Here is a 23,916-nt window from a genome sequence, read left to right on the forward strand (position 1 = left end):
ACAAGGATCAACTTTCAAGACACTATGCTAAATGAAATAAAGCAAGCATACACAAAAAGGCAAATACCATGTAAAGTCACTTATACATGTTAGCTCATGCTGTGCGGAGACAACGCAGGAAAGTGGCTGCCAGGGGAGTCAAGGAAGAGTGGGCTATGAGGAGTTGTTTAGCAGGTACAGAATTTCACTTTTGCAAGACGAAGAGTCCTGATGGTGGTGGTGATTGCACAACAGAGTATACGCACATGAACTGCACACTTAAAAATGGTTAGGATGATAAACTGTGTGATGTGTGCCTTACCGCAGTAAAAAGATTGAAAAATAAAACTGAGGACTTGGTCTCTTCCAAAGTTCCACTGGACTGGCAGGCAAGCAGTCAACATTACCTCTCTCCATACCCTGAGACCTTGTGTGGCTCTCCTGGTCCTCCCTTCCTCCCAGAGCCACACCAAATGTTTACTTCAGCTTCCAAAAAAGCAACTCGTAGTCCTGCTCCACCAGTTCTGAGTCAAAGCAGCAAGGAACTTAATCCCTCTAAACCTGCCTCCTTTTTACAACAAGGATAATTCCCACCTACCTGCCACACAAGGTTGTTACGAGGGCAAAGTGAGATCACGTTCATAAAAGTAGCTTTCAACTGCCAAGCACCAAAGACACATAAATTAAGTTTAACTACTTTCACATGGCGACTGAGACGCTTTTAATACCATAAGCTTCACAAACATAAGCTTACAACACCTCACCCATGCTCGCATTTAAAATATACATCACCCCACAAATAACACCTTTCTTCTTCGGTCTTTAACCAAAGGGCAACATTGGGGGGTGAGGTGCGTTTAATTCCTTAAAGCATTTGAAGTACCACTCAAAACGCAATCAATTATTCGACATATTCCACGAAACTACATATTTATGACCCCCCAAGAGAGGCCTACAACACTCTGGAACTACACTTCCCACAAAGCATAGAGTGGACCACTGGTGGCAGGCTGGGCGGCCTGGAATTAAGAGTGACCACCGAGCTTGGATTCTCATCCCTTTAAGATCGCAACGCTTGGCGAGGGGTACGACTGCCTGTCCTTTCTGACAGCTCTGTCGCACCGCGTTTTGTTGTTTGTTTTTTTTTTTTTTTTTTTTTGCTTTGTTTTGTTTTTTCTGCCACTAACAGCAACCCTATCCGTCTTTCCTGACTCAACCTGAGAGTCTTCAATCCGTGATCTTTCAGCCGATTCCTAGACACCTTTCCCTCTCCCCAAAAGCTCCATTTCCAGAAACTCGCCCGTCAGCCGGCATCAGGGGACATGCTGGGGGTCAGACGGGACGGGTGGACACAGTCCGACCTGGGGCGACAGGCCGAGCACCAGCTGGGGGGAGCAAGTCAGGGGCCCCGGGGCTCCCCTCAACCACCGCCCCCACCCCCGGCCCGAGCGGATCTCGAGCAGAGGTGGCTCTGCCCAGGGCTCCGGTTTCAATTTCACGACGTGACAGTGCAAACCTGCGGCCTACAAGCGCCCGCCTGCCCGCTCGCCAGGCCCTAGCGCCCCAGCCCCACGCACGCCCGGCCCCGCGCCCCCCACACACACACGAGCCTCCAATGTCCCGCCGGACCCGGCCCTGCGTGGAGCCGAGTCCCGCTCGCCGCCGCTGCCGCTGCCGCCGCCGCCGCCGCCGGCTCGGCGCCGCACTTACTCAGCTCGTCCTGGGAGGCGGAGGCGGCGGCCGCAGCCATGTTGCACCCGGGAGCGAGCGAGCGAGCAAGGGAGGGGCGGGCGTGCGAGCGAGCGGCTGGCGAAGGAGGGGGGGGAAGCGGCTCGTGGCCGTCGCCGCGCCGTGTCGCGCCGTGCCGCAGGGCCCCGGGGGGCCGCCTCGGGTCTCGCACGGGGGGCCGAGCTGCGCCCTCGAGTGCCCGCCCGCCGCCTGCGTCCCCCCCCCACCCCCCGCCAAGCGCAGCGAGCGTCGCTCTCGCCGCGCCTCGCGAGCTCGCGACTCGGGTGCTCCCTTAGCCCCGCGCCGCCACCGCCGCTGCCCGTGCGGCCGAGGGACCGCGCCGCGGCTCCTCTGCGGCTCTGCGGCTCGGCGCCCGGCTAGCTCGCCTCTCTCGCCGGCTCTTAAATTTAGAAAGAGCTGAGCCATCCTTGCCGCCCCCCCCCTCCCCGAGCTCCCGCCCTCCCTCCCTCTGCCGGCCCCTCGCTGGCTCGCCTGCCCGCCCGCTCGCTCGCGCCGCGTCCTGCCCACCTGCCGCCGCCAAGCTTTCCCCCACCACCACCGCGCGGAGAGGAGATGCGGCGGCCGGCCACCCCCACCTCCGCCTCATCCCTCAGCCGCCACGCACGCACGCGGCCTCTGACCTGAATCGGAGCCGGTCTCCATTTAGCGCGAGATGCTGCTGCCGCCGCCGCTCGGGCGCCGCGACCGACGAGGTGGAGGGCGGGCCGGGCCCGAAGAGCAGGCGCGCGCGCCGCGGCTCCCGTGGAGCCTGTGTGCGCGGCCGGACCGGGCTGCCGTGGCCTCCGCGGAGAGGTTCTTCTCCCCAACACACACACTCACACACGCACACACACTCACACACACACACACACACCGAGGCGCGTGGCCCCGGCTCCGGTGTTGATGGTCTGCGGCTGTCAGGTCGGCCTTGGCCCGAGCTCGAAGAACACGCGCCGGGACAGAGGAAGAGACAGACGTGGACTCGGAAAAGTAGAGCTAGGCTCCAGTCCGCGGAGGAAGCCCCGCCCTGCGCCTCGCGCCCAACTTCTCGGCCGCCGCCGCGCTGACTCAGGCCGGGCCTCCGAGCAGCCCCGAACTTTGAGCACGGGCTTGGGGGTGGGGGTTAGGGGCGGGGTGGGTGGGGGAGAGACCTGCTCCCGGGAGATGCCCCCCCCCCCAAACGTCAGCCTCCGCAGTGGCCTGCCAGCCAGGGGAGGACCTGGAACCACGATGTTTGAGCCACCAAGACTTGCTTTTAGATTCTTCTTCCGTAACAGGACTTGAGTGGAAATCCCGACTATTAACTTGAAGCCTTCAGTTTGTCCACGAGGCTGTGTGGTCGTGTGCAGTTGGATTATGGAATTCAAATTAAGGGATTATATGATTTCTCCACTGTACGAAATTAGGTGCCAGATCAAATACATTTTTTTTTTGTTAAAAAAATAATAATCGAGACGCTAAATGAATTGAAAATGCATATATTCCCCCAAAATGGAATCCATAGGGCCCTAGTTAATGCCTTGAAATTTGAATACATGCCGTTCTGAATGTAACTTAGGCAAGTACGAGATAACAAACACGATGTTACATCCTGTGTTTATTTTACATGTACAAAGAAATGTACACTACCATTGTAATTATCGTTGTATTTACATAATGTAAATGATTTGGAATATCATAAAAATAAGAGTCCTTCCTCCTAGCTCAGCTACCTCAGCCATCTCACACCCAAGAGAAAAAAATGTGAAACGTAGGATTTGTTGATGTTTCAAGACCGTGCCTCTGCACACATGTACAACCCCATGCACAGCTTGGTTGGTAGTGATAAGGCTTGCATATGGACTGTCCTCCACAAGCTCCTTCCATGGTCCTTAGTTTGCCAGCTGCTGGACTCTGGAGCAATAAATGGATCCTGAGGTTAATAATGCTTTCACAATTTCATTGCCAGTGGAAAAGCAGGAGGTGGGGCTAACTGAAAAAGTATGTCACTGGAGGTGTGTCCTTTGGGACCTTGTTGCAAACAGTCTCTTCCTGTCACTGCTGTCTCTGCTTCCCATTGGCCATAAGAAAAGATACTGTGTTCCACCATGTACTCCCTGCCATGTTGTCCAGCCTCACCTCAAGCCAAGCAATGGAACAAAGTGAGACCATGAGCCAAGCCTCCAAAACTGTGAGCCAAATACATTTCCACTCGTTCTAAATGGTCAGACGCTTGTCATTGTGACAAACACAGGTGGGGCCAAGGTTCTGGGTGGATGTTCTCAACCCCCATAAACACTTCTCAGTGTTAAGTCAAAGGACTTTATATTACCAACAATCATTTTTGTTAATTGTTGGAGGATGGTCTGGTGTATTTTGATGCTAATTAATAAAAAGCTGTCCCACCTGGGCAGAGTGATAGGCGTGGCTAATGTTCTCTGGGCTTAGGAAGACAGGAAGAATCCTGAGAAGAAACGGAGGAAGGAGGGAGGAGAAAGCCATCATAGGTTAGAAGAGAAGCACATGGCCGGCGTGGATGGAGATTCGGCCCAGATGAAGAATATTAGCAAGTGTATGGGCTTATGGATGGGAGGTAGCTTGATAGACATTATTAGAAGCAGATGACATGGGATTGGGGCAGGGATCCCATACCTGCCCCACTGTGGAAAGTAGTTAAAGGGTTAATGCCTGCTCTCTCCCAAGTTAACTAAGACTATTTTAAAATATAACAGGTATCTGTGTCTTGATTGCTTGCTGGTGGATTTTACTGAAGTAATAATAATTCTAGGCTAGATAATAAACAATTATTAGGCTTACTGATAATTAAAACCAACAGTTAATAGTCTATTGACCTTCTCCCCACCCTGACTCCCATCCTCACCAGTCTCACCATGCTATCCAGACTGATGTCCTAGCTCCCTGATTCCACCTCTGCCTTCTAGGGACTTGAAACTGACTATAGATTTGTGCTACTGTCCTGAGCCTCAGTCCTTTTTTTAGTAGACATTCTTGTTCTTTGGTTCGGCATTTCTTTCAAAATGAGTGTGCAACAAACTGTTTATAAATGATACAAAAGTATAGAAATGTCTCTTTATCCTTCCCAGAACCACTATCCCTTCATTTTACTCCCCAAAGAGAAAACAAAACTTTCTTACTTCTGTTCTGTATTAAAATGCTCCAGGTGTCATGAAAGGCTGGCTGAGGGTCTTTTTAATCTGTCTGAATGTTCAAGGGTGGCAAGAGTAGGAGAGAAGGCTCCACGGTTAAAAGCATGGTTGCTCTCCCAGAGGACCTTGTTCAGTTCCCAGGATCCATGTGGTCTTTAACAACCATCTGTAACTCAAGTTTCACAAGATCTGACACCTTCTTCTGACCTCTGTGGGCACTATATCCATGTGGTACACAGACATACATGTGCAGACAAACACCCATACACATCAAAGAAGAATAAGTGTAGAGGAGTTTTAACCAAGCTGCATGGCTACTCTGGCAAGGGATCACACCCCTGTGTGATCTAGCTGGAGTTCACACCTTTAATCCCTCTGGCTGGAATATGAACACACCTTTAATGCCAAACAATGGCATCTAATCGAGGGACAGACAAGGTGCAAATCAGGGAAAGGTTTGACAGAAGGAGTCAGTGATAGGATATGCCCAATTATCTCGAGAACAAACAGGAAAGAGAAGCTACTTAAAAGCAGCACAGAGAGAGTTTGAAGAACTAGTTAAGTACAGAAGGAGAGTACAATACAAAGCGTTTATGAGACTATAGTTCAGTGCAGTTCGGTTGAGTGCAGTTGTGTTCATGCACTTGAGTTTGTGGAGTTCAGAGGCACTTTTCAAAGCAGAGCAATTAAGTGAGAGGTAAAGAGAAACCAGTGTGAATCAGTCAGCTTGGAGAGGAGTTTTGAGCCAGAACAGCTAGCTGAGTTGAACCAGCCAACCAGAGTTCAGAAAGAACTAGCAAGCGTGAGCTTATGCAGCAGGTCTCAGAGGTTGAAAGCATTCTAGGCCTAGGTTAGCAGATGGAGTCTGGACACTAAAGCTTTCAAGGTCTGGGCTGGTAGAAGATTAGATTGTATGAAGGCTAGGATTTTCCAGGCCTAGGCCTAGGGATAATTAGATTAAAACATTCTGTGCTGAGCCCAAGCCATGTATTCATAAAGCTCGGGTATGGCTTTCATCTCCTCTTCTGAGGAAATAAAAACCACCATGACAAATAAAAACTCAAAAGCAAAACAAAATGTGGTAAGAATAGCTCCCTTAGTGTCACTGTTTCTAAGGTCTTGAGCATTAGAGGTCTACACCCAGGGGCATACAGCTCCAGTCCCTGAGACCTCAGGCCTGTAACTCTAAGCTTTAAACCCCAGTGGCTTATATTATATAGGTAAGTGCCCAAGCCAAAGCAAGCCACAGCTTCCAAAGCCAGAGGCTTCCTGCTCCAACACTGCTTTGCCAGACACTGGGAACTGTAGGAACTCAGGTCAGAGACTATTGCTCCAGGTACAGAACCTCACAGCTGGTGTTCACGCGCAAACACTTCAATTATCGGGACCTTTGGCTCCTAACCCTTCTCAGCTCCCTGGAAGCCTTCCGTGGATCAGGGCTTGCAACTTCACTGACTCAGCTCTTCACAGTTTCTTACCTTCAGGCTCTGCTCTCTATAGTTTCCTGCCATGGATACTCTCTGGGGCTTTCCAGCTACTGTTTCACTTCAGCTGCTGCTGCTGCTGCTGTTGCTGATGATGATGCTGCCGCCGCCATTGCTGCCGCTGCCGCTGCCACTGCTGCCACCACTACTACCACTTCTGTCAGAGCTACTGCTAGGGCGAAACATCCCACTACTCTGACTTCTCGACATGCAACAAGTTCAGCCCTCTCTATCTACAGCAAAGGCCACTCAAGAGAGACCTTTATTGGAGCCTAATATGATATACAGAAATAGCACATGAGAAAGGAGCCTTCAAAATTGCATGAGATTGAAAAATACCCCATGACTTATACAGCCAGAAAAGGGGTATGGCATGTTCAGGAGTAGCTTCTAACTCCACCAGTCACCGCGTTACATGTTTAACAATAACAAGCCTGGTTTGCGTGTGTCGATTATGAGCTTTAGGATGAGTCACCAAGGAGCGTGCTCCCCTCGGCCTAAGCAGGCATGGCAGCAACATAATTAGCATCATCAGGATGTCACTGAGGTGTGATGAAAGTAAAGTCTCCAAGACCTGCCTAGGACAGACATGACAAGAAGGAGAGACCTCTGGAGCAGTTAGCATCCCAATGACCCTCAGAACTGCAGATGAATTTCCTCGGTTTCCATGCAGTACTCAAAGCAGCCAGGCCACCATGGTAACATTCCTGCTGTAGTCTCCTGAAAGGAGCCCCTTGCTTGGTATTTCCTAGTTAAAGCAGACCAAGGCCTCAGGAGAGTCTGACAGTTGTCCGTCAAATGGCAAGTTGTTCAGTCAGGACAGCTTTGATCATTTAAAAGGGGGAAACATCAAAGAGCATTTACATTAAAGGCCTAGCGTGTGCCAGCACTTCCCTCAGTGTTAGCAGTACTGAACACCCAGTAAAAGGAAGCTAAAGAGACCTGAGTCCCTCATCGACCTCTGGCGAGGCAAAGTGACTTTCCTTAATTTCAAGTGGATCCTTTCATAGCCATCCCAGATGAAAACTAAATATGAGTAAGGAGCAGTGAGTGAGGCAACTTTAGTCTTTAGACAAAAATAATTAACAGCTTAGTTCTTCATATATAGAAATTCCAGTCTCCATACACGCAAATCACCTGCATGTTTTAGCCAAAAAGTGCTATCTTAATATACATACTACTATGCGTTGTCTTTGCACCAAATAATACATCGCAAGTATCCCTTCCGTATCGCTGATACTAATCATAGCTAATATAATTCTAATTCTTCATGCCATAAGATTGAGTATTGGACTCATAATCTTCTTAAAGTGGGATTTTTATGGCGCGGGGTGATTCGGAGATACAGCCACAGGACCTCAAACCAGAAAGTAAACAAGGAATGGAGAGTTGAGTCCAGACAGGGTGGAGTAGAGTCTGCTTTCTGGCTTGGTTTTGTCTGGTTGTACTCGGTCGTGTTGCGTTGTGTTGTATTGTATCGTATTGTGCTGTATTGTGTTGTATTGTGTTGTATCATGTTGTGTTGTAGTCTATTGTATCGTGTTGTGTTGTATTGTATTGTACCTTGTTGTGTTGTGTTGGGTTGTATTATATCGTGTTGTGTTGTGTTGTATCGTGTTGCGTTGTATTGTATCGTGTTGCGTTGTATTGTATTGTACCGTGTTGCGTTGTATTGTATGGTATCGTGTTGTGTTGTGTTGGGTATGCCCCCCAAGGCCTGATGCATATTAATCAGGCTGCCATCATTGAACTATGCTGTCATTCCCCCAAATCTGTTTTGTTTTACTCACCTGCTTCAGAGTCTGACTGATTAGGTATCGCTACAAAAGCACTATGTTACAGAGCTACAAACTCAGCTCTGTCGTGCTACTGTTACTTTTGTTTTGAGGTAAATTTTCATAACCCAGGAGGACCCTGAACTCACTGTGGCCTCCAGGCTGGGATTACATGTCCTACTGTACCTGCTCAAACCTGTATTCTTTTTTTTTTTTTTGGTTTTTCGAGACAGGATTTCTCTGTGTAGGCTTGCCTGTCCTGGATTCGCTTTGTAGCACAGGCTGGCCTCGAACTCACAGCGATCTGCCTGCCTTTGCCTCCCAAGTGCTGGGATTATAGGCATGTGCCACCATGCCCAGCTCAAACCTGTATTCTTACCCACTACAGAACTATTTAGTCTTTTAAACATCTACATGATAAGTATATTACAAAACCTTTTTTAATTGTCCTTTTGGAGCTGGGGAGGTGGCTGAGCTCTTGTTGTTGCAAGCATGAGGACCCGAGTTCGGTCCCCACACCTACACAAAGAGCCGGAAGCCCAGCTGGAGACTATGATTTCCATCACTGGGTAGGCAGAACCAGGAAGTCGCCTGGATTTGTTGGCCAGCTAATCTACCAAAGCAATGAACCCTAGATTCAGCGGGAGACTCTACCTCAAAAAAGATAAGGTGGGGGATGATTGAGAAAGACATCTGCCACTGAGCTCTGGCCTCAGCATTCAAACAGTGCACTTACACCTTCACACACACATACACACACACAAAAATGCCTTCTGGTAAGCGCTTAGGTTCTTAATACTTTTTCCTATTGCAAGCAATGATACCAACAAGCTTAATGCAATCATGTATTTGTATATTGAAGAAATATCTTCCAATGAGAATGGTAGGATTTTTTTTGCACATTTACATACCCATCTTCACCTCCACCTGCACACTCACTCACTCACACACACACACACTCAGAGAGAGAGAGAGAGAGAGAGAGAGAGAGAGAGAGAGAGAAAGAATACCCAGTCACAGGCATTCCCTTCCTTATTACCTAATTTGATATCCAATTGTCACTTTGATGGCATTCTTGTATATTTCACTCTAGAAATATTGACCCACACTTAGCTGGGGGGGGGTGACCCACACTTAGCTGGGGGGTGATCCACACTTAGCTGGGGGAGTAACCCACACTTAGCTGGGGGGGGTGACCCACACTTAGCTGGGGGGGTGATCCACACTTAGCTGGGGGGTGACCCACACTTAGCTAGGGGGGTGACTCACACTTAGCTGGGGGGGTGACTCACACTTAGCTGGGGGGGTGACGCACACTTAGCTAGGGGGGTGACCCACACTTAGCTAGGGGGGTGACCCACACTTAGCTGGGGGAGGGGGTGCTATGACTTGTTGTAAAGCTGGAGAAGCATCATTGCAAAATGAAACATATTGTCCTTAAAAGGAAAATCTTAGGGAAAAAAATCAATGTAAAGAATGGATAAACACAAACTGGAGGTTAATTGTCCTCACACCCATGCCAGACTATGGTAGGACACCTTCAGCTCAGCAGATCACCAGAGAACTTTGTTCCAGAGAGCTGCATCTTCCTCACTGTGCGTACCCTGACTTGCTTGTCTATCCTTTGGAACACAACTTAGTTGAGCCTCCTGCTTCCTTTCTCATAGCCAAGCTGCCATTTTGTTCTTCCCTCAGCCTGCTGGACTCCCATGAAACTCATCACTTGAAGAAAAAGAGCTACAGACCTGGTGGGAACTTTATTCTTTCCGGTGCAGGAGCTCAAATCCAGGGCTGGCAGATACTAGATAAGCCATCTACCACCGAAATGTGTCTGCCTCCCTGGTGGACATGTTTTAGTTCCAACCTCATTTGAGCCATTGACTTGACCTCTTCCTAACCTCTTCCCCTAAAAGTTTCCTCAGCACTTTGTGGTCCTTATCTATATATCAGTCACTGCTATGGTGCACATTTGGAATGCCACCTTCTGTAGGGCCCATGTGTTAAATAAAGACTTGCTTCCATCTTGACATGATTAGGAGAATGGAAAACCATTGAGAGGCAGGGTTTAGTGGGAGGTCTTAGTTCATTGGTCACATTCCCTCAAAGAAGATTCTGGGAGTTCAGCCCCTCAACTCAGACTCACTTCTCAGGCACCATGAGATAAGCAGTCTCCTCTACCACATGCCCCCAACTATAACAATCCTGCCTCACCATAAGTCAGAAGACAACAGGACCAACCAACCAGCCAACCAACCACAGCCTGAACCCTCTGAATCGATCCAAAAGTTAACCATTATAAACACTCCCTCTAGCACTAGCACCTTCTGATTGGTTTAATAAAGAGTTGATCAGCCAATACCAAAGGCAGGAGAGAAAGGCGTGACTTCTGGCAGTGATAGGACTCTGGGAAGGAGGCAGAGGCAGAGAGAGTCGACAGAATAATAAAGTATCGAGGCTAAGATTGAGAGGTAACGGGCAACATGACAGAACATAGATTAGTATAACTGGGGTAATTTAAGATAGATAAGAGCTAGTTGGGAACAAGCCTAAACTAAGACTTTGTAATAATTAGTAAAGGGTCACCATGCTATTATTGGGAGCTGTCGGTCCAATACAGTCTGGTTATAATTGGTGCCTATCAGTTCTACTCACCTTTCTTGCTTTCTCTCTCTGTCACTCCTTTGAAATTACTCTTATGGGAGCTGGGAGCCTGGCTTGATGATAGAGAACGCATTTAGCCTGTGTGAGGTCCTGGCTTTAATTCCCAACACAAGAAGAGACAAGAGCCTGGTAGCGGTGCACACCTTTAATCCAGCATTTGGAATGGGAGGCAGAGGCAAATTTCTGTGATTTAAAGACCAGCCTGGTCTACAAAGTGAGTCCAGGACAACCAAGGCTACAGAGAGAAATCCTGTCTCGAAAAGCCAAAAAACAAACAAAAGAAAGGAAGAAAACAAGAAAAGAAATCAGTATTTCCTTAGCTACCTTCTGTACAATTCCCATGTCTTCACATTTACTTAGTGTCTTAACTGCTCTCTCTATTAAGCCACCTGGACATCTCTGCCTAGACGTCCTACTGTGGGTCAGTCATACCCAACATGTTCCCAGCTGAGCTTAACTGACTTCCTTCTCAGGCTTGCTCTGTGTCCTTCCAGGTGTATAGAGTCAGCATCTTGTTGCCCACACCAGACCTCAGAGAGGAATAAATAGCACCGCCTCTTCTTCACCCCTGCTCACTGGGTACAAGTAGGCACTAAGTGCTCTGCTTAGGATTTCTCCGGTTCTAACCTCAGAAACCAGCTCGCCTAAGCAATGGACAAGTATGGGAGTAGTTCATAAGAACAAAAGAAAATTAAACAACTGAATTGCTTGAACAGTAGACACCAGGCAGCCTCAGTATAATGGTAGGAAGTGGAAGGAGTTCCCACAAGGGAATAGCAACCCAAAGGTCTATCAGTGATGTGACCTTTCGAGTTTAGATATAATGTAGTAATAATAATTATAAGTGCCAAACCTTTGATTCAACCTCGGTTCCAGTGCAAAGACACCATAGATGGAAATGATTCTGAGTAAGATGTAATGAATCTCATTGACAGCCTGTGATGGTGGTGCGTGCTTTTAGTCCCAACCCTCAAAGAGGCGGAGGCAAGCGGGTCTCTGGGAGTTCGAGTCCAGCCTGGTCTACAGAGCACATTTCAGGACAGCTATGGCTACACAGAGAAACCCTGTCTCAAAAACAAAACAAAACAAAACCAAAAACAACCATGTTGACCTAAATCTTTGAGAAACCTTTGCTGATCCTCACATTTCTCAACAGCAAAGAGAAGAGGTGAGGAAATTTCCACCCTGTGACTATAAAGAGTAAGAAATAAAAGAATTCTTCTCAGAAGGAAGACTATATTAAAATTTTAAAGTCATGCATTGCTATGGCTTTAATGTTTATAAGGCTTACAGGGGAATTGTTTTTAATAACTGAATTTCCTCATCTGCATTGTGAGTGAATTTACCAGCCTTGTGTGGTATGTGCAAATCCAGAATGAGACTGGTTTATTGAGGCTGGAGAGATGCTCAGCTGTTAAAAGCCCTTGCTGCTCTTACCAAGGACCCAAGTTCAATTCCCAGTACCCACCTCAAGTGCGTGTAACACTAGCCCCAGAAAATCCAATGCCCTCTTCTGGCCTGTGCAGGGACTCACATACACACATAGCACATACTACGTCACACAAACACACACATACATACACACAAATAAAAATAAAATCATCTAAATTGTGTATCTAAAAGGCCATTCTGTTGACTCTCCTCCCATGCTGTTAAGGAAATTGAATGCATTCAAACAACACAAAGTTGGTTTCTTCAGAACTGATCAAAGTCCTGAGAGAGAGGAGTTGGCACACTTAGCTTGGCTCTCATGTCCACCATTGAAGGGGACCTAGATCATTAGGAAAGAGAATGAGAACCTTCACTAAGACAAACGATTAGCACTAGGTCTCACAAATCTAAGTGGTGACTGTTCCACATAAAATGCTCTGAACCGTCTATATGCCTCGGTATCCTGCCTGCGGCCTCTTCCTTTAAGCATCTTCGGGTAAAGAGAAGCTCTCAGTCTACTCTCTTGCTTTTGGGGTCCAGACCTTTTCTTTTAACCCTTATGAAGCTCACCACGGTCACTTTCAAAGTTTACCCTAGCCTAGCATGCTCAGTGATGTTTCAAGGCAGCTTAGTCTTACTGACACTTGATGTCTATTCCTCATGGCTCCCTCCTTCCATCATCCTTGATTCGTTTCCCCCGATCTTTATAAAACTTCTGTTTCTGTTGGTTCCTTTCTATGCCTGTCTGCCTTGTACTTCACTTAACCTTTTCCTTCATCAGAGAGCATCAGGGAGTCCAAATAACCGAAAGTGCATTATATTGAAATAATCAAAGCCATTACATTGTTTGAAGAGTTCAAAACAGATTATTCGAAGCAGGGGGGCAAATGAATGGAAGTAGACTTAGTGAGAGTCTGTTTCAATAATCAGTAAACAAGAGAGAAAAAGAGCAAGAGGGAGAGACAGAATGACCTTGAATTAGGACAGCAGTGATAGAATTAAAGGGACTTTTATGAGCACAAGGCAGATTGAGAAGTCAAGGCCATTGTTAGACTAGGAAAGGAGGATGAAGACAGTAAAGATGACTCCCAGAATTCTCAGTGACATGCAGAGAGGCTACTATGTGGGGCCGGAGAGCTGGCTCAGTGGTTAAAAACACTTGCTACTCCTGTAGAGGACTTGGGTTGGTTCCCAGCACCTGTAGGGCAGCTCACAGCCATCTGTAAACTTCAGTTACAGGAAATCCAGAGCCCACTTCCGGCCTCTACAGACACAAGATACATATACACAGAATACACTCACATATATTAAGGCAAAACTTTTCCACACCAGGCCAAAGTCACCTGACATGGCTGCAAGGAATGAGACCAGCCTCAGGCCACAGCATGACTGAGGCTGTGGCAATTTTATTGAGAGCAATCAGATTTTTTTATATACCTTTATCAGAAACAGAATATGATGGCAATTGCCAGGATTAATACAGTTGTAGTTGCCAGGATACAATGGCGTTTGCAAGCTGTGCAGGGTACCCAAGATTAGTGTCTACAACCAATTGTCCTGTCAAGCTGCCGTGCTTCCTTGACTACTAAGGGAACACAGAGAAGCACAAGGCGGCCTGAACAGCTCACTCCCTGAGGGAGTGCATCAGTTTCTCAGGGACTGGAAGGCACATTGTGCCCCAGGAGCTGTGGACTCTAACCTGAAAAACCTATGACACATGCCTCTCAAGTCAGCTAGGCCAAACCAACTTTATGGTTCCCTACAATCACTTATACACAAAGACTTTTTTTTTTTTTTTTTTTTTTTTTTTTGGTTTTTCGAGACAGGGTTTCTCTGTGTAGCCTCGACTGTCCTGGACTCACTTTGTAGACCAGGCTGGCCTCGAACTCACAGCGATCCGCCTGCCTCTGCCTCCCAAGTGCTGGGATTAAAGATGTGCGCCACCACGCCCGGCCTTACACATAGATTTTTTTAAAGTTGAAATAACATAAAGTGGGCTAGAGAGCTGGCTCAGTGGTTAAAAGCACTGTCTGCTTGTCCAGATGACCTTGGTTAGATTCCCAAGATCCACATGTTGGCTCACAACCATCTGCAACTCCAGTGCCAGGGAGCCAGACGCCCTCTACTGGCATCCATGAGCATTGCATGCATGTGAGGGACATACACGCAGGAAAAAAAAAAATTGCCCATACACATTAAAGTAATAAAATTAAATTTAAAAATAAGACAAATAATAAAAATGAATCAAACTAACATGAAGGAGCTGAGTCTGTAGTGTGTGCATAGTTCTGAGTTCAAGTCCTAGCACTGAGAAAAAAGACAAAAAATGGAAAAGGAGGACAAAGGGGAGGAGGAAGAAGAGAAAAGGAGGAGGAAAAGAAGGTATCTATAGGGGAGATAAACGCGTTTTGTTTTCATCCCAAGTGTGGGATGGGGAACAGACTTGTGAGAGAGCAGGTGATGTTTATCCACTTAGAAGTAGAACCACTTCATGGGGTTGCTTGGATGTTGCCAGCTGGAAAAAAAAAATATCCTAGAACAAACTCTGAGAGGAGATACATAAAAGAGCCCAAAACAGGAGGCTGGGCTTTGGGGGGATTTGGTATTGTTTGGCTGTTTATCGGCTCTGTGCTCTGATTGCTCTAGGTTCCAGCAGCAACCTTGGTGGAATTGCTAGTCTGCTGAAATCCTGCTGACTACGCCAGGAGAATCGTTCGTAGGAACTGATACCCAGAAGGTCTCATTCTTGTTCTCCTTAATCTCCTTTCCCTCTTGTTTAGGGCAGTCGGGCTGTAAGGGAGGTACTCCGTTTAATAAGTTAATAATAAAGTATAATTGTTAAGGAAATTGAGCCTAACAGTGTCTATGGCTATGGCATGATTTAGCATAGAGAACGAGGAACTAGCAAAAAAAAAAAAAAAAAAAAAATTAGACCAGAAAAAAACTAAATCTTCCAGCTTGTACTAGCAGGAAGAAGAGAACATTAGAATGTCTGCATTTTTAGGTTTGGTGAACATAGTAATTTGTTGCTAGTTTTTACATTTCGAATTCCAATGTGACATTTGTCTTCAATCTCTGCTTATATACTTAATATCTCGGTCCGGTTTTGTGATAGAAGAAACTGTTAATTTTTTTTTTCTCTTTTCTATTAACCTCTATTTTTCCATTTCTGCTAGCCTATATTAATTGTACAAAATAATCAGTCTCGCTGTGGCATTTCCATACTCGTCCGTAGTGGATGGACCTTGATCACATTCACAGCTCATCGCTCAGTCTCCTCCCCATCCCCCTTGAACTGGTCCTCTTCCCAGATAGTCAGTCCCCGGTCTGCCTTCATGTCTTCATGAAGGAAGGCAAGGAACATTTGTCCTCCTGGTCCTGGATTATTTCAGTTAGTATGATGATTTCTAGTTGTACTTGCTTTCCTCCAAATGGCAAATTTGTCCATATGTATGGCGGAACAATACTCCATTGTGTATACAGGCATGCCACATGTTCCTTACGTATCCACTGATGGACACTTATACTAATTCTTTCATCTGTCTATTATGAGTAATGCCACAATACAGGTGTGAATACTCTGTCATATTCTGATTTGATGGCTTCCAGTGTATACCCAGGAGAGATATCCCTGGACCACATAGTACTTACATGTTTTTAGCTTATTGAGGAATCTCCATACTGATTTCCTTAGTGAATACACACTGTACATTCTCACGGACAGTATATAAGGGTTCTTTTTCCCACATAATTTGTTAAAGTTATTTTTATACAGCTTTTTTCTCAGTCTCTCTCTCTCTCTCTCTCTCTCTCTCTCTCTCTCTCTCTCTCTCTCTCTCTCTCTGTCCCTCCCTCCCTCCCTTTGAGCTTGTCTCAGGTTTATTTGTAAAAACAGCATAGGACACTGATCATCTGTAAATAGTGTGTAGGTGGGTGTGTCACACCAGTCCATCTGTCTTCACATTGGCAGAAGCCTTTTCTATGGGGCCTTCACAGGGGCCTGGGCAGCTTTGGGAGCCTGAGCTGGGGCTGCAGCCTGGGCCTTAGCTGCGGCTTTTGCCTTGGTTTGAACCTTGGGCTGTGGTTGGTAGAGCCTACTACCCTTGCTCATGTAGCTTCGAATCTTCTTCCCAAGCTTGGGATGAGCGATGAAAGCAAGCCGGCTGAGCTTGCGGCTGGGGCCCTTTGGCATCTTGGGCTTACTGGCCTTAGGCTTCACAAGGGCTTTAACAGCCTCTGCACGGGCACTCATTGCCTTTGCGTTGTTTGCCTGCATCTTCTTCAGGCCTTTCTTGTTGTGCTTCTTGGCAAAGCACATGTTCCTCAGGAGCTTGGGGTCAACCCCCTTAAGAGATTTGTATCTTTGTGACCGGGGTTTCTTGATGCCATTTCTGTGCCATTTGCGGGACTGGTTGTGTGTAGTGTGGTTCTTGGACTTGGCCATGTCTGCACTGTAACCCACGGCTCCCATAGCGCCTGGGACTAGAAGAGAAAGAGAAACCTCTGTTTCTCTCTTAACCTAGCTATCACACAAATAATTGAGAATCTTTTATATTTGTTTAATTATACTTTACAACATGATAACTGAGCACTTATTACTCTAATCTTAACCTTCTTTGCAAATTTGGTTTCCTTCCAGCATACACCTGAGAGATCCTTGCACTCTGTGGCTTTCATGCTCCACCTCCTTCTCCTGATGTCTCCTGCATCTCTCCTGTAGCCTAATCTCCTACTTCCTCTTCTAACTCCTCTTCCCCTGGGTGACAGGAAGACCATCCCTGTTCTCTCCCTTGCTCAGCGATTAGCTATAAGCTGCTTTATTGACATATCAGGTGATGATTGAGGAGCAGAGTTTTATACAACACTGAGACAGGAGATTCTCAGAACAAGGCTTGCAACCAGATATGGGGGATACAGAAATCAGCATTTGAATTACACAGTAACCTTATGCCTACAATAATTTTTGTTTTCTTTTCTTTTTTTTAAAGAAAAGAAGTCCATTTCTTAGGTCTGGAGGTTGCTTTCGTGAGAACTTCTGCACCATGATATGTGGAAGGCACGGCATAACCAGACAGAGCATCTTAGTTTGGCAATGGCCTTGTTGACTGAGGGAAGCACAAGCTCCAGGTGCTTCTGCTTTTTTCATTTTTCTAGTAGCTCAAGATGTTGAATAATTTCTTTATTTTTACTTAACATTGGTACTTCTTAGGAAAACTCTGTTCGTTTTATTCCTGCATTTACTGACTAGATCATGTGCTCTTTTGGTTGTTGATATTTTTCAGTTCTTTATATGCCCTGAATACTAATCTCCTGTCAGATGGATAACTAATGAAGATTCCTCTTTGTCTGGGTGCCATTCTATTCATTCTAATAAGTGGTTTATCTTATGCTGTGAATAACTTTGATTTGATATGATCTGTGAGGGTTTTTAGAGTCCTATTTTAAAAGTTGTTGCCTATGTCCATATCCTAAAATGTTTTCCTGCAGAACTTACAAAGTCTCGTGTTTTACATTAAGGTCTTTGACCCATTTTTGTCTGATTTTTGTTCAGGGAGAAAAAGGTCTGATGTCAGTCTTCCACATGTAGTTATCCTGTCTTTCCTCCACCACTATTTACCAAAAATGCTGTCTTTTCCCCTAAAATATGGTTTTGGTGCCTCCATAGAATACCCATGGCCCAGCTGTGTGGGTTAATGTCTGGGCTCTACTTCATTCATCTACATTTCTGCTTTTGTGCCAGTTCCTGTGGTTTTTAATACTATGACTCTAGCATAATTTGAAATGAGGTATTGTAATACCCCCAGCAAAGACCATTTTGTGTGTGATTGCTCTGGCCACACAGACTCTTTTGTGCTTCCATGTAAACTTTAGGCTTACTTCTACAAGTTCTGTGTCATTGGAATTTGGAAAAGGAATGAATTAAATCTGTAGATTCATTTTGGTAATATGGATCATTTCCTCAATATTCTGTCAACCCATTAACATGGGAAGTCTTTTCCATCTTCTAAACCTATTTTGTACAGGTCTCTCACATTCTTGGTTAAGTGTATTACTAACTAAGGTGTTCATTTGTTCAAGACACTTGTGAATGGGACTTTTTTCCCTCAAATTCTTTCTCGGTATGTTCATTAATGGTGAATAGAAAAAGTCCTGCTTTTATGATTTTGTTTATGTTACTTTACAGTGTTTATCAGACCTAAAGCTTTCTCATGAAGCTGTTATGGTCTTTTACAGATGCGACCATATTGTCTGCAAAAAGAGATAATTTTCTTTCATTATTTGCAATTTGTATCCTTTTGTCATTTTTCTCTCACTTTATTGCTCTGTCTAGGAATGTAAAAATGATGCTGATAAGAATGGAGAGAAAAGACACTCTCATGTTGCTCCTGATTTTAGAGAACCTGCTCTCAGTTTTTCTTCATTCTATGTAATAACGGCTATAGTTTGCGATATGAATACATGAACTTTATTATGTTGAAATATGATCCTTCCATTCCTAGATTCCTCAGGCATGTAGACTTCATCAAAGGCATGTTGTATCTATTCACATTATTACATGATATGAAATTACATCTGCTGACTGCCATATGTTGAACTATGCTTGCATCCCTAGCATGAAACCAAAGTCAATGATGGTTTTCAGGAGGATGTTGAACTTGATTTGCAAGGATTTTAGCATCTCTGTTCATCAAGAAAACTGCTCTTTAGCTCGTTGTTGTGCTCTTATCTGGTTTGAGCATCGGGATAATACTAGCTTCATAGAGCTTAAAGCCATTCCCTCACTTTCTATTTGACAGAATAATTCGAGAAGCTTAGGTGTTAGTCCTTTAAAGGTCTGTTAGTATACAGCAATGAAGCAGTCTGTCACGGGCTTTCCTTTCTCAGGAGGCCCTTTGTTACGTCTTCAGACCCGTGGCTTGTTAATGGTATGGGTCATTTGTTCGTATTCTCTAGGTTCAATTTTATAAGTTTGATGGTTAATATTGATCATTGACTTAACCTCCAGAATCATCTAGAACTGCTCTTACCGCCACTGGCTGCCACTGGCTGCCACGGATTGGAGGTGCATGTGATCTGAAATCACTGTGAGAATATATAAAACAGAACCTGCGTGACTATTTCCTGTCATGATTTCTGTGATGCAGCATGAATGGCGATTTCAAGAGCAGGCTTTGGCACCAGAGTGCCTGGATTTCAGTACCGCCCCAACCACTTACGAACTGGGTGACTGTGGGGAGTTATAAAACGTAAACCTTGGGCTAGGTGGAGAACATTCTGTGGTACAGCACTTGCCTTCCGTGTGTGAGGCTCTGTCATTGCAAAAGAAAACATAAAGGTCATGGGGCCAAGGAAGAAAGATCAGCTGGTAAAGGGCTTGCCTTGCAAGCATAAGGACCTGAATTCAATCCCCAGCACCCACAAAAAGGGGGAGGAGAGGCTACCAGGATACTGGGGAAGCAGACACAGGAGGATACTAGGGCTGCAAACCAGCAAGTATTGCCACACCAGTGAGTTCTAGGTTCAATGAGAGACCTCACCTTGAAAAATAAGGTAGAGTGACTGAGGAAGGCACATGTAGACTCCTAAGTCTCTATACACATGCGCACTCATGCACGTACATGTGAACACATACATGCAAACCAGAGGGAGAAACAGCCATGTTCATGCCTATATTGTGGAATTGTAAGAGCCTCTGTATGTAATATATGTATTCATTCCTTTAATCTCACTGTTTTCATTTATCTATTTTATTTTTTATGGTGTTGGGAATTGAATCCCAGGCCCGTGCACGGTAAGCAGTGTGTCACCAAGCTGCAAAACTGTCTGTGGCCGGGGATTTTCTGTTTTGTTTTTAGGAGAATTACAATCAAATGTCTTTATTGTGCCACGGCCATTTTTCAACTTTACTACCCAAAGAATCTATTCAGTGCCGTCAATCCCTGTGCCTTTAGCATCCCTTCGTAAGGCTCCTTGAAGTAAAAAAAAAAAAAATCAATTTTCTGGAATGTGCTAAATTCCCACCCATTCGTCCATCTGCCTTTTTTCTCACAGAATTGTGTTGCTGTTACTTCCTTTCCATTTCCCACGTCCTTGTGAATTTATACTGTAACAAGTCCTTTACTGTTACTTTAGTTGAGTATTAAAGAAATGGGAACGTGGTGCTTGTGTTGGTCAATCTCCATTCACAGAACAAAGCCTGAGATAAGGTTAACTCACGGGAAGGAAAGCTTTAGTGTGGCTCACATCTTAGCCAGGTTGACTGCCTAGTGTTCCAAGGCCTGTCTCAGCGTGGACGTGTATGCCGTGAGGAATCAGCTCACCTGTCAGCATCTGGGAGTGGGCCAGGGGCTGGGGTCCCAAATCCCACCCACCCCCGAGGGGGTGAGACAGTGTTTCTCTGTGTAGTCCTAGCTGTCCTAGAATTCTCTTTGTAGACCAGGCTGGCCTCGAATTTATAGAGATCCGCCTGCCTCTGCCTCCGAAGTGCTGGGATTAAAGGCGTGTGCCACCACTGCCTACTCTCCTTCAAAGTCATTCTCCACACTAATTTTCTCCCCCTAAAATGGGCAGTGGTGGCTCACGCCTTTAATCCCAGCACTTGGGAGGCAGAGGCAGGTGGGTCTCTGTGAATTCAAGGCCAGCCTGGTCTACAGAGCGAGTTCCAGGACAGCTAGAGCTGTTACACAAAGAAACTCTGTCTCGAAAAACAAAACAAAACTAATTTTCTCCCCCTAAATATAACCTCTTATGGATTCTACAGTCTCTGACTGTCATCATCGCCTGAGCTCGTCTTCACTCTTCCGTCTTTCCTCTTCAAACCACTGTAATTGTCACTTTGATACCAAAGCCTTCGATAAGAGTGAATGTTAAATAAAGTCCTAAATGATCTAACTACTTTTCAGTTTGGCAGCGTTATTTGTGTGGGGCCCTGCTTTGAGACAGTCTCACCATGTAGCCCAGACAGGCCTCACACTTAGGCTGCTCCTGCCTCAGACTCCCGAGTGCTGTGACCTCAAGCATCTGCCTTACCACTCTTGGTTCTTCTGCAGTTTCTTAGGTCGATGCTGTTTGCCTCATTCGCCTGCTCAGAGCCACAGCTGCTTCCTACCAGTTTGCAATTGTTCCAGCTCACTTTCACTTTCCACCTGGCTGTCCTGAAGCTCCCCGCGCCCCAGCCCCCCCCCCCCCCCCCCCCCCGCAAAGCCCTGAAACATTCTCAGCAACAGCAGACACAGTGGTTTCTCTCATTATTTGTTCTGTCCTTCTTTCAGAGGGAATACTCCAGAACTCTCTGTCCCCTGCTTCCGTAGATTAGACTTTTACTCCCACTCACACATGTTTTGCTTTGTATTATCTTGGCTTATTCTTTTTTTCCCCACGTGAAGAATCAAAACCAGTGGCTCCTACTGTGGGCAGGCCTAATGAGCACTATTAAACCTGTCATCCTATAGACTACAGTAGGTTGATAATTTCATCCCGTTATAATACAATTGACACATCTTCCTGGAAGAACTAGGATATTATATACATATGAATAAGTCGGCCCTGTAAGTGGAATAAACATACTGTAAGGAAATAATATGTCATTTGGTGAATAGAAAAGGACTAAACAAACTGAGACATAACAGCATGGGAATGAGGCTCTGCATAGGGTACCACACCATAGGGTAGGGGCAATTCTTCCTATGACACTCACAACAGGAAATAAACTTGATCACTTGATCATGTGCTGTACAGCAGATATAGGATGCTGTGACTTTCTACAATCAGAAGCCCAAAATAGCCTCCTTTGAGGCGCCTGTGGGCAACTCAATGGTAAACACTCCATGTGTGAAGCCGGGCGTGGTGGCGCACGCCTTTAATCCCAGCACTCGGGAGGCAGAGGCAGGCGGATCGCTGTGAGTCCGAGGCCAGCCTGGTCTACGAAGTGAGTCCAGGATGGCCAAGGCTACACAGAGAGACCCTGTCTCGAAAAACCAAAAAAAAAATAAATAAATAAATAAATAAATAAATAAAACAAACACACCATGTGCATCAAAAGCACATTCGAGGCAGGTGCTTAAGATAAGCAGAGTGGAACTGTAGAATGTGGCTCAAAGCTGCCAAACTAACTTTGGCTTAAAGAGCCCTTCAGACTCTTTGGACAGTTCTTAGTAAATGAACTGTAACCTAACTTAACGTGCAAACAGATTGCAACATGCTGGCAAGGAATAGCTGAGTCCCAGCCAACCACAAGTGATAAACTAGTCAAACCTTGTCTGTAGATAGGTACAAGCTGTGACCAAGTAGGCTGTCTGTACCTCACTTCCGTTCCTTTGGTTATAAACACAACCCACCCATGTGGTGAGGTCGGGCATTCTGAACTGTTTCAGCGCCAGCTTTGCCTTAAGTCATGAATGCTGAATAAAACCAGCTATGCTCTGCAAAGTGAGGCGTGCCCCCCCCCACTGCCCATCTCTCTGTCTCTGACTCTCTCTGTCTCTCTGTTTCTATCTCTGCCTCTCTCTGTCTGTCTGTCTGTCTTCTCTCTCTCTCTCTCTCTCTCTCTCTCTCTCTCTCTCTCTCTCTCTCTCTCTCTCTCTCTCTCTCTTCCTGTCTGTCCCTCTGATTTATTATCTGCAGCTCTGGAAATACTGTTTTCTGAGACTCTGAGGCCTAGACACCTTAGTGCAGCTAGTCCTGTAGTTCCTGGGTGTTAGGGTCCTCCCTTGGGCTTTCAGTCAGATTTATAGAACTGTGCCTCTTTCCTCTCCCAACTCTCTTTTTAAATTAGGGTGGTCTGGAAATAGCTCAGGGCTAGACCCTGAGTTTCTTCCTCAACATAGAAAAAAAATCCCTAAATGATGATATACTTAAGTAAATTGACCATTTTGTTTTCCAATGTTCTTTGGATTAAAAAAAAAAAAAAAAAGCTTTTCTAGAATTTACTGGCAAGAAAAAATACTCAATATCAGGAAAATCTCAATGGCTGCTTTTATGACACAATAGAAATGAAGTAATCTGTTAATGATTCATTTTTTACATTCATTTTGTTGATATCCAGTATTGTTCACTGCCTTGCCATCATCAGTGTATGCATATATTTAGATGCTCACAGGAAGGCAAGGACAGAAAGAAGGCAACTATTTCGGCAGCTTTCGCAATTTTCTACATGAAAATGACAGAGGGATCAGTTACAAATTCAAGAGACAATTTAAAGACAAATAGGATAAAGAGACTCAGGGGCAAGAAAGAGCCTGTTCTCAAGAACTCTGGCTTAGAAGTCAGAGCGGATAAACCCTGGGGAAGACAGAGGAAACTGTCTGGAGGACAGGGAGAGGCGAGGATGCATTTTAAATGTGCTCAGCCTCCTAAGCATGGATTTACTATCCACCCCTCCTACCCAGAGAGCTTCAAAAATCTAGTAGACGTGCCTCAGGGTAAGAGGAGAGGGTAGAGAAGAAGCGAAGATCTTCAGGAAAGAAAAAAAAAAAATCAGGCTGCAAAGTAAATGGGAACTTAGTCTGGGAGGTCAGAGCAGCACACAGAAAACCACATGGCTGTGTCAGAGCCTGTCTGTGAATCTTCCTGAAAAATCACATCCCTACATCAATCAGAGCCCACCCAATGAGGGGGTGTGGCTGTTATGTCACATGTGCCTCAGAAGGTGACAGATAGAAGAGAGAGTATGTCAATGCGTGGGAATTGACTCTGGCTTGTGGCAGTTGAGGA

The 23,916-nt window shown here is 45.7% G+C and overlaps 2 protein-coding genes across 2 annotated transcripts in view; both read right to left on the bottom strand.

Annotated features, from left to right (window-relative positions):
• The window catches only part of Ecpas (Ecm29 proteasome adaptor and scaffold), a 118,146-nt gene extending 116,390 nt beyond the window's left edge, over positions 1 to 1,756 (bottom strand). The window contains exon 1 of the mRNA XM_051162553.1: positions 1,690 to 1,756. Within this exon, the coding sequence (XP_051018510.1) occupies positions 1,690 to 1,729 (40 nt within the window). The 5' untranslated portion in view covers positions 1,730 to 1,756. The remainder of the gene's footprint in view (positions 1 to 1,689) is intronic.
• Positions 1,757 to 16,082: 14,326 nt separating this feature from the next.
• LOC127207079 (60S ribosomal protein L29-like) lies at positions 16,083 to 16,648 on the bottom strand. The gene has a single exon (XM_051166395.1). It carries the CDS (start codon positions 16,646 to 16,648, stop codon positions 16,184 to 16,186), a length of 465 nt encoding a protein of 154 aa, XP_051022352.1. The 3' UTR covers positions 16,083 to 16,183.
• Positions 16,649 to 23,916: the final 7,268 nt, after the last annotated feature.

The sequence above is a fragment of the Acomys russatus genome, chromosome 2 (assembly GCF_903995435.1).
Source record: "Acomys russatus chromosome 2, mAcoRus1.1, whole genome shotgun sequence".
Lineage (NCBI taxonomy): Eukaryota > Metazoa > Chordata > Mammalia > Rodentia > Muridae > Acomys > Acomys russatus.

Bases quoted from the DNA above. Each gene is read 5' to 3' on its own strand.
- LOC127207079 (XM_051166395.1), bottom strand. From the start codon at position 16,648: ATGGCCAAGTCCAAGAACCACACTACACACAACCAGTCCCGCAAATGG.